This window comes from Mustela putorius, unplaced genomic scaffold (assembly GCF_011764305.1).
Source record: "Mustela putorius furo isolate JIRA1106 unplaced genomic scaffold, ASM1176430v1.1 tig00000577_pilon_pilon_pilon, whole genome shotgun sequence".
NCBI classification, from domain to species: Eukaryota; Metazoa; Chordata; class Mammalia; order Carnivora; family Mustelidae; genus Mustela; species Mustela putorius.
In genome coordinates, this window is record NW_025421421.1 from 6,229,658 (window position 1) to 6,244,710 (window position 15,053).

Here is a 15,053-nt window from a genome sequence, read left to right on the forward strand (position 1 = left end):
AGTAAACCTGTCCCAAGAATTCTCAAGAGACTCTCAAATCTTGGCACTCATCAACCATGAGGCAATGATGGAATAATGAATGGCTGAGTACTATTCCTGCGGATCGGATGTCACACGTACGCTGTGAATGGTAAACCAGAAAATCTCAAGGGCATCTCTAATCCTGTCACATGCATTTTCTCAATTGCTAGATGCTCAACAACACTAGTGCCAGGCCAACACTAGAGAACGCAAAGGATTTCCCACATGTGCAACATACACATTAGCTCTTGTGATAAACCCTCCCTCCCCGTCTTCACCAATGGTAAGCCATGGCCGCCCGCACTGTCCTTCTGCCACTCTCCCCACAATCCCGACCTTCTTGCTCCCTCCTTCCAGTTTCCTGCAACCTCCCTTCACTAAGTGGGTCACTCACAGACCATACCCATCTGACCTCAGCGGGCTGGAGTCTGGATCTAGCAGGTTACTTAATTTTGTGACTTCTACTGAACCAGCAGACAGAGGAGAAGTTCAAGGTCCTGATAAGCAGAATATCAAGTCGGGATTTGTTCAAGATAAGTTTCCTGACCAAAGGGAGAGGGGAAAAAAAAAAAAAGACTTGTCAGTCAGCATCAGCATCCAACTCTTGGTTTTAGCTTAGGTTGTGATCTCGGAGTCATGAGATCAAACCCTACACTGGCATCCACGCTCAGTGGGGAGTCTGTTCAAGATTCTCTCTCCCTCCGCTCCTCCCTGCGGCACACTCTTTCCCTAAAATAATCTTTAAAAAAAAGAAGAAAGGATATCAGCATCCAAGGGATCCAAGTAGCATATTCTATACCCTAGTTATGCCAATACCTGGTTGATTCTTTTTTCTTTTTTTAAGGTTTTATTTATTTGACAGAGAGAGAGAGAGATCACAAGTAGGCAGAGAAGCAGGTAGAGAGAGAGGGGGAAGCAGGCTCCCTGCTGAACAGAGTCTGATGTGGGCCTTGATCCCAGGACCCTGAGATCATGACCTGAGCTGAAAGCAGAGGCTTAACCCACTGAGCCATCCAGGCGCCCTCCTGGTTGATTGCCTGTATAATGAAGGTCAAATGAAAGCTAACAGGGATCCTCATTTTATCTTATAAAGTTTATGAGCTATTGATTACATTTATCAGATATTTGGGATCCAAATAAACCATTTAGCAGTTAAGAAATCAGTCTCTCAGCTTGTGATGTGAATTTCCTACAATGTGGTTCATAGTAAGAGGTGACCCGCTTGGCTTTACCAGGGTAAGCACCGATTCTCTCACTGCTGACCCTGACCCTATAGAATTTATGAACACTCACAGTATTTGTGGGGAGTACAGGGTGCTGGGGTAAAGGTAGAAACCAGAACTCCAATCAGTCCCCTCCTGCAAGACGGGGTAATTACTACTAACCTCATGGTTTTTGTCAGGCTTATACACGTAAAATGTCCTCCTCGTAAAGAGAGCCAAACAAAGGAGCTACTGTCCAAGAATTGGTCTTAGCAAATGGAAGGACAAAAACGCGCATGTCCGCAACCAGACAAGCATTATCAAGTGGACTATGATTCCCTAGAACACCAGATTTCTCTGTCCTTCCTGGATCTACAGATGGGGGAGCCACGGGATACGTCCATTCATGAACCAGGGCGGTCAGGCATGAAGTTCTTTAGTACATAGGTAGGATACAAACCTGTGGTCGTCATTTTTTTTTTAACTACTTGATTCAGGAAGAAAAGATCCAATTTTTAACATGTCCCAATACTTCATTTTCATTCCTCAAGTTTCCTTCCCCTTTGATACGCCGCACCTGCTTGACAGTCAAGGTCAGGGAAAGGCTGTACCAGCGAAAGACCCATCCCAGAATTCTGGTCAACAGGCCTCCCCAGAGGCCATCGTGCGTTCTGACAGAGCCACACGTCCAGAGCTCCGCACAGGAAACCTCATCAGCTTGACGTTGAATTTAACTCACCTTCCATTCTGTCTACGTATGTTTGCAAAGACACGAGTACGCTTTCAGAAACCTTAAGGGGATAGAAACAGAATTGCAACAGGCCCTGTCTCAGAATAAACCCTAGATCCAAAATGCAACATTTTATCTCTGCTTTAATGACTCTGTCGACGACTTCCAGGAAGGATGTGAACACATGAGAAATAACAGCCATCTATTTTAAGTATCAGGTTTTATTAAAAAGTGCATTTTGATTAATTTATGATCTAGGTAAGCCGTTAAGATATCAGTGTACTCTCTGGAATAATAACTTTACAAATATTTAAAACAAACAAAATTTTAAAAGCCTTTTTTATTTCCTTCACCATTATTGTTTTACAATACAAATATCACCTTGTGAATTCACAAAAAAACCCTACGGAAGATAATTCTGCCGCGTAAAATACAGAATGGATATATATACTTCTTCATTCTTAAAAAACTATTTTGTTCTCCACATTGGCAAGTATAGAAGAGAATACTTCCCCAAACATACTCATGTTGGGAGTAAAACTTCGAGTTACATGCAGTTTCTGCACAAATATGTTTTAAAGAAATAGATCTCTGTTTTGTTGTTCACCAACAAAATTGTCAAGAGAGTACGGATAACTAATTTAGAGCTTTCAAGTTTTAGGTAAGTGATCATTTTCAAAACTCTCTTTTTAAAAACAAAGTATTCATGGCTGTTTTCATTGTATAGTTAAAATTGAACTACCAAATAGATGATAAAATAATTTAAGTGGTATACGTGTCATTGCCACCTGCTCACAATATGGGAACAGGCTCTGACTTTCTAATTGACTCCCCCATTCTCTAATTCATAGCGATTTAAAAACCATAAGCAGTCTTCTGATTTAATTTAGCTATAAATGCAAAATTTAGTAGTGTATACATACATTTATATTTCCATGGAATATTTATTTTAAATAAAAACATTTAAGATTGCCTACTGACCATACAATCAAGACAAGAAAGGCACTATAAACATAGACAAATTTCTCTCCCAAGAAGCATTTTTAAATTTTAACTCTCTTCTCTCCAACATGTAAAAATCTTTAAATTTGGTTTTCATAACATTATTTTGAAAAATAAAGTTAGGAAATACTTAGAAAATCGCTTTATAACAGAATCTTTTTTTTTTTTTTTGCACTTTTTGACACACTCTCTCTGCTGATTTTTATAAAACCCAAAGTTACCGAACCTTTCTGTGTCTGTCATTTTTATTTGAATATCGGTGCAACAGGTAGAAAGATTTCAGAATCGAACCCCATTCAGGTACTTAGAAACCTTCATAGAGACATTTGCTAGAAAATGGCTTACAGCCCAATCTTTGGGGCAAGAGATATGAAAAGTATGTTTTCCCAAGAAAATAATACGCTTTATTTCCAGATGTGCCTGGAAAGACCAGAACTGATGATATAAAAGCTTACATTTATGCTGTTGCATCATATACAAAGGAACATGGTGGTCGCAGGTTATGGAAATCCCAAACTTATGAACAGGAAGATGTGTACAGTGCATGATAGGTTAGATTTTCTTTATTGTTGTCCAACGCAGGTCCTTTGGAGAGAAAAAAAGATCACAGTGCTGACCAGGTAACTCAATAGGTTAAGTCAAGGGAACTGCTGAAGGAGAACGGGGTCAGGGAGGTGTGTTCATGGCATCTTCTCTTGTGCAGTTCTAGCACTTCGGACAGCTCCTCGCTTGCCCGCGTCGGGCGCCGTTACGTGTCGCTCACCAAGCGGCTGTACTTGACTTGCCTGCCGAGGTGGACGACCGGCCAAGGGAAGGGCCAATGGTACGAGCGAGGCACGATTCCTTGGACATTCTTTTCAAAGTACTGGAATGGCCTGTACCACCACACCCTAGCCAGGAGGTTCATCTGGGTAGCTTCTTTTAGCACCTGGGAGAAGGACAGGAAACCCAAGTCAGGGGCACACGCCACTGCCCCAGCCCCAAGAGGAACATGCATGCTCCTAACCACCCTCCACCTGGAGTATGGAAGGTCTCTTTTCAGGCCGCAAAGGACCCCAGAGCCGCCCCATGTGCCTGGTGACACAAGCACATCGTCACGTGCACTCTGCTAACTGGGCCCCAGCCCAGCAGGAGAACAACGCTAATTGTGCGAGTGCACGGACAACTCGGGCCTCACGCCATCTCATAGCCAGTCAGGGTTTCGGTGACTTTCCTGCGATGGACGTTCTGTACTCAGCTGGAGGGGGGATGGAGACTGGGTGGGCACAGCTGAGACATTTGTCCGGGTTGTGGTAAGACGGGGCATTGCGTTGGAAGGACGCCATATCTGTGGTGCTACACCCACACCTTCCCTGGTCACTTTTTATATTCCAGTGGGCCGGTATCAGGAAGGATGACCCCACCAGAGATACCGACCCCTCAGAGAGAGACCAACGCTTGTCTGTAGATGGCACATGCACCACTGGGCCTGGGGGGTGGGCAGGGAGGCTGCGACCCTATGAGAAGGGACACTCACTTGCTGATTGGCCATCGTGTGGTACCACCAGAAGAGTCTCGTGGTGATGTAGTAGGCCACCACCACGTCCACAGTGTAGTGGTCGTGTGCCAAGAGGATGCAGAAGATCCCAACCACGCTGAGAAGCCAGCAGATCCAGTGGTACCACCAGAGTCGTCGTGGGGAGTCTGCGAAGACAAAGACATTCACGGTGGCCCCACTGTCCCAGCACCGCTAAGGGCACCCACCCCATTACTCAGCAACGTGGACCTCTCCTTCCGGAAACACATCATGTGGCAGCAAATCTAAGGGCTTTTGCTTCTCTGTAACCAAGGCAAGAATGGCAGCCGCGTATTTTCTGATTTGACCAGACTGTAATTAGTGCTTGCTTTGTATTATCATAAATACAGTTTAAAAGGACAACAGACAGAGGGCGCCTGGATGGCTCAGTGCGTTAAAGCCTCTGCCTTTGGCTCAGGTCATGATCCCAGGCACTGGGATCAAGCCCAGCAGGTTCTCTGCTCAGCAGGGAGTCTGCTTCCTCCTCTATCTCTCTCTGCCTGCCTCTATGCCTACTTGTGATCTCTGTCTGTCAAATAAATAAATTAAATTTTTAAAAAAATCTTAAAAAAAAAAAAAGAGACAATAGGAAGATACATCATGCTCTATCCACTGGCATTTAAGTCACTTTACTTGTGAATAATTTGGAATTAACACTCTCAAGAAAAATCAGTACCATTGGTCCGGAGATCCTTATATGGGGACTAGGCAGTCAGGATTGACAGAACTGTCTTATCTGCTTTCCAAGCTCTGGGACCATCCCCTAACCTGGAGGTCTTTGAGATATCCATTTCTCAAATGGGAATAAGAAAAAATCCAGATGCCTGGGGATTTGGGTCCAAGTGCCTTCAAGGCAGGGCAGGGTCAGATAAACACCTGTCCATACCCTGATTTGGAAGCCCCCTGGTGGAAGCGTCAGTATATCTACAAGCGCAGGCCTTCCAGCCTTGTATTCTTGAAGCATGGGCTGAAGAGGGTCTGATGTTTTATGCACAAACATCATCTGCATGTGATTTATCCTCCCGACCCAGGGGGAGAAAGTTCACATTTACTGGATTCTTATGGGGTCCACGAACTAGTCCTCCATTTAACCACTATTTACCAAGCATCTTCTATGTGCTTGGGACAGAGATGCTCTAGCTACGGAGATAAACGAACAAAACAGGCCAAGAACCTGCCCTGTGGGCAGATCCGTTCCCAGTAGGGAGGAGAGATGATACAGATTAATTACAGTAAATAAGTAAATTATACGCTATGTTAGAAGGTGTGAAATACCAAGAAAAAATTAAAAAGCTAAACAGGAGAAGCAGGATCAGAAGCAGAGAAGGGGACGGGAGGTTTGCAGCTTTAAAGGGAGTGGCTAGGCAGGGGCTGTCTGTATATGCTGCTTATCTTCATTCCTACCACCTCTCCTCTCCCTCAGCCAGAGTGGCTACCAGTAGTTCATTCTCAAGTCGAGGGAACCAAGCATTAGAGAGGTCAAAGGTGGGCCCCAAGGTCACAGAGCTCATAATAGCACCAGGACTCAAAATCCATGATTGTGACACCTGCCCCCCACCCTCCGGTCTTCTTCCCAGTCTCCCAAAAGGGCACCCTGGGTTTCCTTCAAGGATAAGGCTTAGCCTCTACTGCAGTGCAACCAGCAGGGGGCAGGAGCGCTCCCCCCAAGTGCTTACACCAGGCCTACCGGCCCCCACTTCCAAGGCCAGCTCACCCCCACCCCTCCACCCCCCCTCCCCCCGCCACAAGGGCAAGATGGCGCCTTGAGGGTTCGAAACAGAAGCTGTGAGGATTGGTCACATGCCAAGAGTAAGCAGAAGAACACCTACCCCGTTCCCTCTCCCAGTGCCCTGAAGCACATCTCCTGCCCTATCTTCCCTATCTCAGTTTAAGACCAAAGCTGGCCTAGGGCACCTGGGTGGCTCAGCTGGAGAAGCGTCTGCCTTCAGCTCAGGTCACAATTCCAGGTCCTGGGATCCAGCCCCATGTCAGGTTCCTTGCTGGGAGGGGGAGCCTGCTTCTCCCTCTGCCTGCTGCTCCCCCTGCTTGTGTGCTCTCTCTCTCTAATGAATAAATAAAATCTTAAAAAAAAAAAAAAAAAGACCCAAACTGGGCTCTTAAGCCTTGCCTCTTCAGTGGTTTCCTGTGGGCTCTCCGCTGACCTTTCTTCATTCCCTCCACATCTCACCAACGCCAACACCAAGGGGTTCAGGACACCCCACGTCTTCCCTGGATTACGGCAGCAGCCCGTACCCCATTCCAGCCCTGCTCTCCAGCCCGGCACCCGTCCCAGCAGAGGATCCCCCTTCTCTGAGGGAGAAATGGGACGGCATGGCCACTGTGTGTGAAAGAACCAAAGTTCAGACTCCTTCTCGGGGTTCAAGGTACGTTCCGTTATCTGCTTCCTACTGATCAGTTCATCTGTGGCTTCTCACTACTACCACTGCTCTGAATTCCACCACACCAACGCTCTGAACAGTGCCACACGCTCACTCCCAAGACACGTCCAGACTGCAATGTGTGCGTCCCTCCTCCGAGGTCTGGCAGCTCGGGTCTCCTCACTACTCTTCATGGAAACTGCCTAATGCTCATGGAGAGACAGTTTTTAACAGTAAAATACTGAGAACACCTGCAGTTTCTACAAGGAGAAAAATAAACAGCCCGTGGTTCGTTAGGATGAGCCAGAGCCTCATGTCCCACCTACATCACCGCAGCCAAGACAAGTGGAGAAAGACCAGAGAGGACACAATACCATCAAGCAGATGTGACAAACCATCAAACCATGACACGCAAGCACCAAAACATGATGGAAACGACAGAGGAAAACAGGAGCGGAAGGAACGAGAGACCATCATCACCTAGTTACCTTCTACTGGCTTTTTAATGGGTGAAGCGAAACAAATGGCAAATGCCGCTGTTTATTAAGTCTGAGCAGTGGGCGGGGCATGGTATTATTTTTTCTATGTCTCATAATAAAATATTTTAAGTACTTTTTTAAAGGGAATTTCTCATTCAGTGCCTGCCTCAGTTAGTGTCCCGACCCCACGGCTTCTATGGGGGACGTCACTATGCCCCTCCCGTCCCTGCGCTTAGCAGGGAGCCAGGACCTTGAGAACATCCAACCCAGCCCAACACTGGCTGCCTGTGGTCCCAGGAAGATGTCCTTCTTGCTCCTTCCAGCAGCTGGAATGCACCCCCAATGTTACTCTGACACCTGAGGGAACAAGTCACCCCCTCCAAACACAGACAGGTCACTCTGGGGGCCACTGTGGGGACACGAGGGGCTGGCCTCCCACAGGAGACTCCACAGAGACCAGGGGAGATGGCAGGGGTCATGACTTACACTCTTTGATAAATAAGTAGGTGAGCGTGAGCATGACAGTGTGCCCGCTGTACAGGTAGTCCCCACACATGTTGTGCGAGCCGGTGATGGACAGGCCGCCGCCGGCGATGAGCTTCATGATTCTCCGCAGCTGCGCTTCCCAGTCTCCAAAAAGCTGGTGGGAGAAGAGAAAACAAGACTCATTACTGGTCTGCATGGAAGCGTACCATGATGGCTACCGTCAGGAATTAGGCTTTGTGACACGGTTATTTCTAGTCAGAAATACAGGATGTGGTCTCTGACTTTGTTCTCCTGGCACAACCTTGGGAATTTCCTGACATCAAGGTGTCTTTCTTCGGTTACTCCCCACAAGCCCCTTTCTGCACATCAGCGTGCACATCAACGGGGTGACTCCAAGCCCCCCAAAAGGGGGGCTGGATGCCAGCAGAGCCGACCAGACCACCAGGGGGCTGGACCTCCAAGGAGCGGGGAGGGGCTGGAGGCGGAGTTGGTCACCCATAGCCAAAGGCCTCCTCCACCCGGCTTACAGAATGAGCCTCTACAAAAACCCAGAAGATGACGGTTCAGAGAGTTTCCAGGTTGGAAGAGTCAAGACATAGGGGTCTGGGGGAAGCGGTGCATCCAGAGTGCAGAAGCTCTGAACCCCTTCCCATACACTTCGCCCAGAGCATCCTAAGTCACATCCTCTTAAAACACACTGGAAATCCGGTAAGTTAACATGTTCTCCTGAGTCCTGTGAGCAATGTTTAGCAAATTAATCAAACTGGAGGAACCTCCAATGTATAGCTGAGGGGTCAGAAGCCCCAGGGACAGCCCAGACTTGGGACAGGTGTCTGAAGCAGGAGGCAGGGACAGTCAGTGTGATATGGAGCTCTGAGCCTCTGGGACCTGATGCTAACCCCGGGGAGGCAGCTTCAGCTGTCATAGAAGTGCCCAGTGTGGGTGCTGAGCACAGAGGAGACACCCAGGAGCTTCCTGCCTTCAGGAGCTCACACCGATGGACACAAGACCCCCCGTGAAGTCTGCTGCTCAACATCCGCTGTTCTTCAGACAGCACTCAGGAGGGGTACAGGCCTTGGGATGAAGCAAGTGGCTTCAGAACATTCCTTAGAAGCTACTAGCACTTTCTACAGCACATTTCAGCAGACACTAACTTAACTTTCAAAATCACACTGATAGAGGGAGAGTCACTGACGGATATACTACCAAAAACATCTGGGAAAACGTCCGGTACTTGGCTTGGGGACAACTGTTCCGCTCACTCAGCGGGAGCGCTGGAGACTGGAGCCCTCATATGCAAGAAGACTTCGGTTTACGATACTCGGTGGCCCAATGGAGACACGGGACTGAGGTGGACATGCGTTCAGTCTTCTCACGTAACGTGGGTAGAATTGCACGTTCTTCCCTTTCCGTGAGAGTGAGAAGAGTTCACACATAACCCACCGGTCTCCGGCACACGTCTGGGCCGCACAAAGGAGTTGTCAGTGGCTTCAACGACTCACTGCAGTTTTTATTTGCTCTGTCGAATGAAATGTGTGCTTGCCTGTATTTTATGCTTGTCAGCACACTTTTTAAAAGTCTGGTTAGTTGCCCAATTTGATGACCATGATCTTTTCCAGCATCTCACTGATGGTATTCCAGGCTTTGGGAAATATGTGTTTTATTACAATTTCCCTTTAACAACATGTATCCGGATTTCGAGTTAGGAGGGCAGGTCAAACACACCCCACAGAAGGTATGGATTTCCACATCCAGAAGGTCAATGAACGTGCAGTTCGACAGCAGCAAACAGACCTACCGCAGGAGACCCTAATGCCTCCAGAAGTTAAAAACAAGCTTCAAGCAAGCACCAGGAGTTAGGCTTTTCCCAAAACAATACTGGAGAACAGAAGGTTCTGGAAGAATGCCCCCAAATTCTGGGGGACAATGATTTCCAACTTAGAATCCTATACCCAGCCATATTATTAACTGGCCTTACAGTGAAGGATAAATCAAAGTTGTTTGTGCACACACAAGATTTCACAGTATCTACCAACTACGGACTCTTGTTTTCAGGGAATTACAAAGATATGCTCGGTAAAGCAAAGGAGTAAACGCAGAAAAAAGAAGAGACAGGACCCACTGGAATGTCAATGAGGGGAGAGCCAAGGGGCTGTGAGCACGGACAGCACAGGGGTCAGGACGGGAGGGTCATCCTTGGGGAGGCGACACCAACAGAGTGTTGTCAACCCTTGCCTCCAACAGCCCTCAATGAAGAGCCCCCACGTGGCAATGACCGTGCACACAGACCACTAAAAAAACAAGAAGCAAGACAATAAGTAACACTACAGGAACAGAAAGTGGGCAGAAAAGTAAGTACAGGAACTGCATAAGTAGCCAACAAAGAGCATTTACACACGAATAGTGCAAGCACCGACTGAGTATGGAGCTAAATCGGAAGAGAAAACTAGGGATGCCTGGGTGGCTCAGTGGGTAATCCTCTGCCTTCCGCTCAGGTCACCATCTCAGGGTCCTGGGATCCAGCCCCACATCAGGCTCTCTGCTCAGCGGGGAGCCCACTTCCTCCTCTCTCTCTCTCTGCCTGCCTCACTGACTGCTTGTGATCTCTGCCAAATAATTTAAAAAAAAAAGAGAGAAAAGAAAAGAAAAAAAAAGAAGAGAAAACTAGATGGGGAAGAGGGGACAGAAGTGTGATGGCCCGTGGGGGGACAGGGCAGGGCAGAAAAGGCGCCGAACTGGGGCTGGGGCCCTGAGGAACCTCAGTCCCGGCCTTCTGCGTAGGTCAGTTAAGATTGCCACCAGAAAAACAAACAGAACTGGGCGCCTGGGTGGCTCAGTGGGTTGGGCCGCTGCCTTCGGCTCGGGTCATGGTCTCAGGGTCCTGGGATCGAGTCCCGCGTCGGGCTCTCTGCTCGGCGGGGAGCCTGCTTCCTCCTCTCTCTCTGCCTGCCTCTCTGTCTGCTTGTGATCTCCCTCTGTCAAATAAATAAATAAAATCTTAAAAAAAAAAAAAAAAACAAAAAACACAAACAGAACTGCCACGTCACTTACACGCACACACACACACGCACACACGCACCTGTAAGAGTGAAAAAATATGAAGGTAACCACTACCAGATTCAGTTAAACGAGCTGCAAGTGCGTTAGGAACATGGGCTGGAGTTGGGTCAGGGTTGGGGGGGCGGCTAATGTTTTTCCTAACAACTTCTACAGAACCATTTTATATTTTAGATTGTATACATGTATAAACGTGCTGACATTTTTTTAAAGTTTAGATTGAAAGTTTGGCCCAGTTCTGTCACAACAATGGCTAAAGAGGAGAATGATGGTCAAAAAAGCTTAGGCAGCTTTTCATTTTATATTATTTTAGCCTATCCTTCTAAAACTCTGTTTGTTACACTAGAAATCCTGTTTTCAGGTACCATCACCCCATAATGTGCGCTCCCGTTTTAGCATGAAAATATTTGAGGGGAACCTGTACGTGTAGGGAAGAGGGAGACGTTATAAGTAAAACGTAACACCAAGAAAAAAAAAAACCCCAGAAATTAATGCTGCATTTCTTACAAGTGCCCTTAAAACTCCTAAGCTTTCTTTTAAAACTATCCTTTCATGTCGGTCAAGTCTCTGTGAGAGGGCCAGTCTCTTTAAGCTTAGTGGGCAACAGGAAAAGAAGACAGGTGGTTATAGCCATCATTAAAAAAATTTTAATGATGTTTAAAAAAGCAAACTAAAAAACAAACTGCAAAACAACGGCAGCAGAAACAAGTTACCATCTTTTCCCTGTGCATCACACACATAAATCAAGTGAGAATCAGACAGGTGGGAAACACAGTTATCAGTGGACAAAGGGTTTGAGCCGCTGGAGGCAGATAAGTCTGTCAAACAAAGAGAAATACAAATGGACACTAATGGGAGCTCACTGTTCCCATACCAAGTTAGTGAAGCTCACAGAAGCCGGCCACTGCGGGGGCAGCACAGGGTCACCCACCTCAGATGGGTGGATGAAGAGGAGGGGACACGCTGGCTGGGGCTGCCAGAGACTCACGGGAGCAGGCAGATGGGGCTCACCTGCCATTCAGCAGGTGATGAAGGGTTAAAGGTTAAGCCACAACCTCCTCACCCACAGCCTGGGGACTCACAGCTTTATTATGATTGACGAAGTCTCCCGCAAAACTCATCATCGTATCGACCAGCAACCTGAAAGGCACGGCCTGGGAGCCCCATACACGGCACGGCTTCTAGGAGTCTGCCTCCAAGATACGACCTCAAACAGGAGAGAAAGCTTTACGCACAAACACTGTGATACTATTTATAAAAGCAATAAACTGGAAATAATCCACCCAGTAAAAGCTATTAACTAGCTGACCCCTGGCTAGTCCAAGCCCAGGCCCTGCCCATTCTGAAAACACCAGGAGTCCCAGGAAATAACTCTGGGATACACAGAAATGTACAGAATCTCTGGGGATGCACTGGGCTTGCACTACAGGGACTCAAAGGCACTGAACTAGGCTGTACTTGCCTTTTTTTTTTTTTTTTAAGATCTTTTATTTTTCATTTGAGAGTGAGGGAATGCGCATGAGCAGAAGCAGCAGGCACAGGGACAGGAAGGAACAGACTCCCCGCTGAGCGGGGCTTGATCCTAGGACCCTGGGATCATGACCTGAGACAAAGGCAGACGCTCAATGGACTGAGCCACCCAGGCCCCTGTAACTGCTTAATAAGTTATGAAAGAGTAAGTTTACAATGCCTGTCAGTAGGTGTATTTCACAAACATTTTCTCCTATTGAGGACAGCACAAGACATTTGGGATAATCAACTATGTTTTTTTAAAAAGTCTAGAATGTACATTCCATACGTTCACAGGTTTGCAGAGACATGGTAAAATTCCTCCCAGTCTCTGTCCCCAAGGGACTTCTACTCCTGCTCCTTGGGCTGGAAAGAGACGGACTGTTTTGGAAGTCTGCCGTTCTGCGGTTCAGGTGGCCTTGGCGTGCAGGCGGGACATATGGGAGGAAAAAATAGGAAACTCATGGCTTATCTCTCCCACTTCTCATTTTAGTTTCCTTCCCCAGTCTGCCTGCTACTATCTTTCAGAGTCCTCAAAACACTGCTCCGTACATTCTGCCTAGTGGTTTTGACTTGGATTCCAGGGGAAGAGCGTGGAGTGTGCGCCACCACGAGTCTGGCTATAACACCCTCCTCCCCATGAGAAGGCTTCTGAATGTTCACTTATGAAAGCAGAGACATTCGATAGGACAGTCACATGATCACTTTCTTAGTGGACACTACAAAGCTGTGAAAGGAGATCTCAGATCTATACCACTACATGAATTATGGTCTCCTAGGGACAGAGAAAGGTCAGTTTTTGGTAAAAATCAAGCCATTTTCTTCAGTATCTAATGAATGGCTCAAAAATTAAGTAAACTGGCCAAATGCTTAAGCAAGAACAAGGCAATGAAAGAAAGCCTAGGCAGGAGAGGCTTCTTACCAACACAGACCACTAGAGCACAGTTAGAAATTGGGGAGCCTTTGGTTTGTAAAAACAAACAAAAACATAAAACCCCCCACAAAACCCAGTGTTCTCTTCAGTGCCGAGTAACACAGCACACTGACGGTAACTCGGTTTGCAGATGGCCCCGTGGACTGCATGTGGAGAGCAGGGACACGCAATGAGCTTCACCTCTTACTGGCCCCAGAGGGGAAACCTGGAGCCAAAACCCATCCAACCACGCTGCATAGATCAGTGTGGCTTTGGTACAACTGTGATGAAGGGTTAAAGGTGAGCCGTGGAGCACTTTCCATGTCCCCTCCCTACCCCTTCCCCAGCAGCCCTGGGAGGTCAGCACAGCTGGTCCTATTCCCTGGCTCCTGAGAGCTGGGGCTGGGAAGGGGACCCAAGGTCCCGGACACCATTTGCGAACCTCTGCAACACTGTACCCCACCCACACCCTGTCGGGCTACCTTCATCTCCCCAGCTTGCACCAACCAGGACTTGGATCTACATGAAGTAACTTCCTGGAGCAGCCTGGGACTTCACAGAGGTGACATCCTGCTGTCATGCCCCACTCAACAGTCACAACCAGGCAGCTCTCTCCCCAAGTACACATTCATCCATTCAGTGAATCCACCTGCTATCACCCAGGCAAGGAACTTTCTGTCTTATTCCTGAAGAACAACCTCACCGCCACACAGAAATCTATCTGTGCGCAGAGAGCTGCTCGGAAACAGGCAGACGGCAGTCCGCACCCGCTAAGGAACCCAGCCTCGAGGAACAGAGGGACCCATGGAACTCCACGTCCAACCCGCCCTGGGCAGCCTGCCATGGAAAGGCACACACTGCGTGCTGCCCTCACGGGACAGGGAGTGTGTTCATGAGCCGGACAGATGCTCTGGGGACCACAGCGGCCACATCATTTCACACCTGTGCCTCTCACCAGCTCTCAGACTGCCTCACTCTTGCCTGTCAGGGAGTGGTGGGGTGGTTTTAAGTTAGAAAACATATCAGCTTTTGCCTGTACAGAGACTCCAACTTTACGACAGTTTTCCCATGAATTCTCTCGTCCTCTCCTCCCAAGGCTGTCAGGTGGTTGGTGCGGAAGTTATGTCCATTTTACAGATAAGCAAATAAAGAGAGAGGCTCTTTCTCCATTTCATGCAGTGAGTCGCCCGGGATCAGATCCAGATCCTTCCTCTCACCCCAGCAAGCCTGCCTCTGCGTCCCAACAGAGAGCCCGCTGTTGCTGCAAACGCCTCACCAAGTGACGGAGGCTGAAGGTATCCCCAGGCTACTGCCATTCTCCCGAAATCCATCCGCTTCACAGGCATCACTGAGATGCAGGTGCACACCACTATTTGGTAATGATCCGCCCCCCCTGCCCCCTCTCGGCCCAACCCAACCACTGAGTGGTTTTTTTTTTTTTTCCTTTTAAAAAACTTCCCCATTCCTACAGACGTTATTCTCAGGGAACTCTTTCCTGCACCAATGATGCATTTCCCACCTCCTCAAACAAGGTGCTCCCACCTGGACTTGAACTCGGCTTGCTCTGCTCTGCCCCATGCTCCAAGTGTCTCCAAGTCTGCTGTCGGGGAGCAGTGAGGAGCGCACAGCCCACCCAAGACACAGGTCAGGCTAGAGCGTCCAGGGGCTCTGGACAAACACTCTGCCCATTCTAGCTTCCCATTTCTCCGACCTAGGGGGTG

The 15,053-nt window shown here is 48.0% G+C and overlaps 1 protein-coding gene across 17 annotated transcripts in view; it reads right to left on the reverse strand.

Annotated features, from left to right (window-relative positions):
• Window positions 1–2,154: 2,154 nt before the first annotated feature.
• The window catches only part of SGMS1 (sphingomyelin synthase 1), a 266,380-nt gene continuing 253,481 nt past the window's right edge, over window positions 2,155–15,053 (reverse strand). For all 17 annotated transcript variants that reach the window (XM_045081446.1, XM_004764115.3, XM_004764117.2 and 14 more), the window contains 3 exons: window positions 7,854–8,007; window positions 4,472–4,638; window positions 2,155–3,883 (listed from right to left, as the gene is read on the reverse strand). In XM_045081446.1, coding sequence (XP_044937381.1) covers window positions 3,704–3,883; window positions 4,472–4,638; window positions 7,854–8,007 — 501 coding nt within the window. In that variant the 3' untranslated portion in view covers window positions 2,155–3,703. The remainder of the gene's footprint in view (window positions 3,884–4,471; window positions 4,639–7,853; window positions 8,008–15,053) is intronic.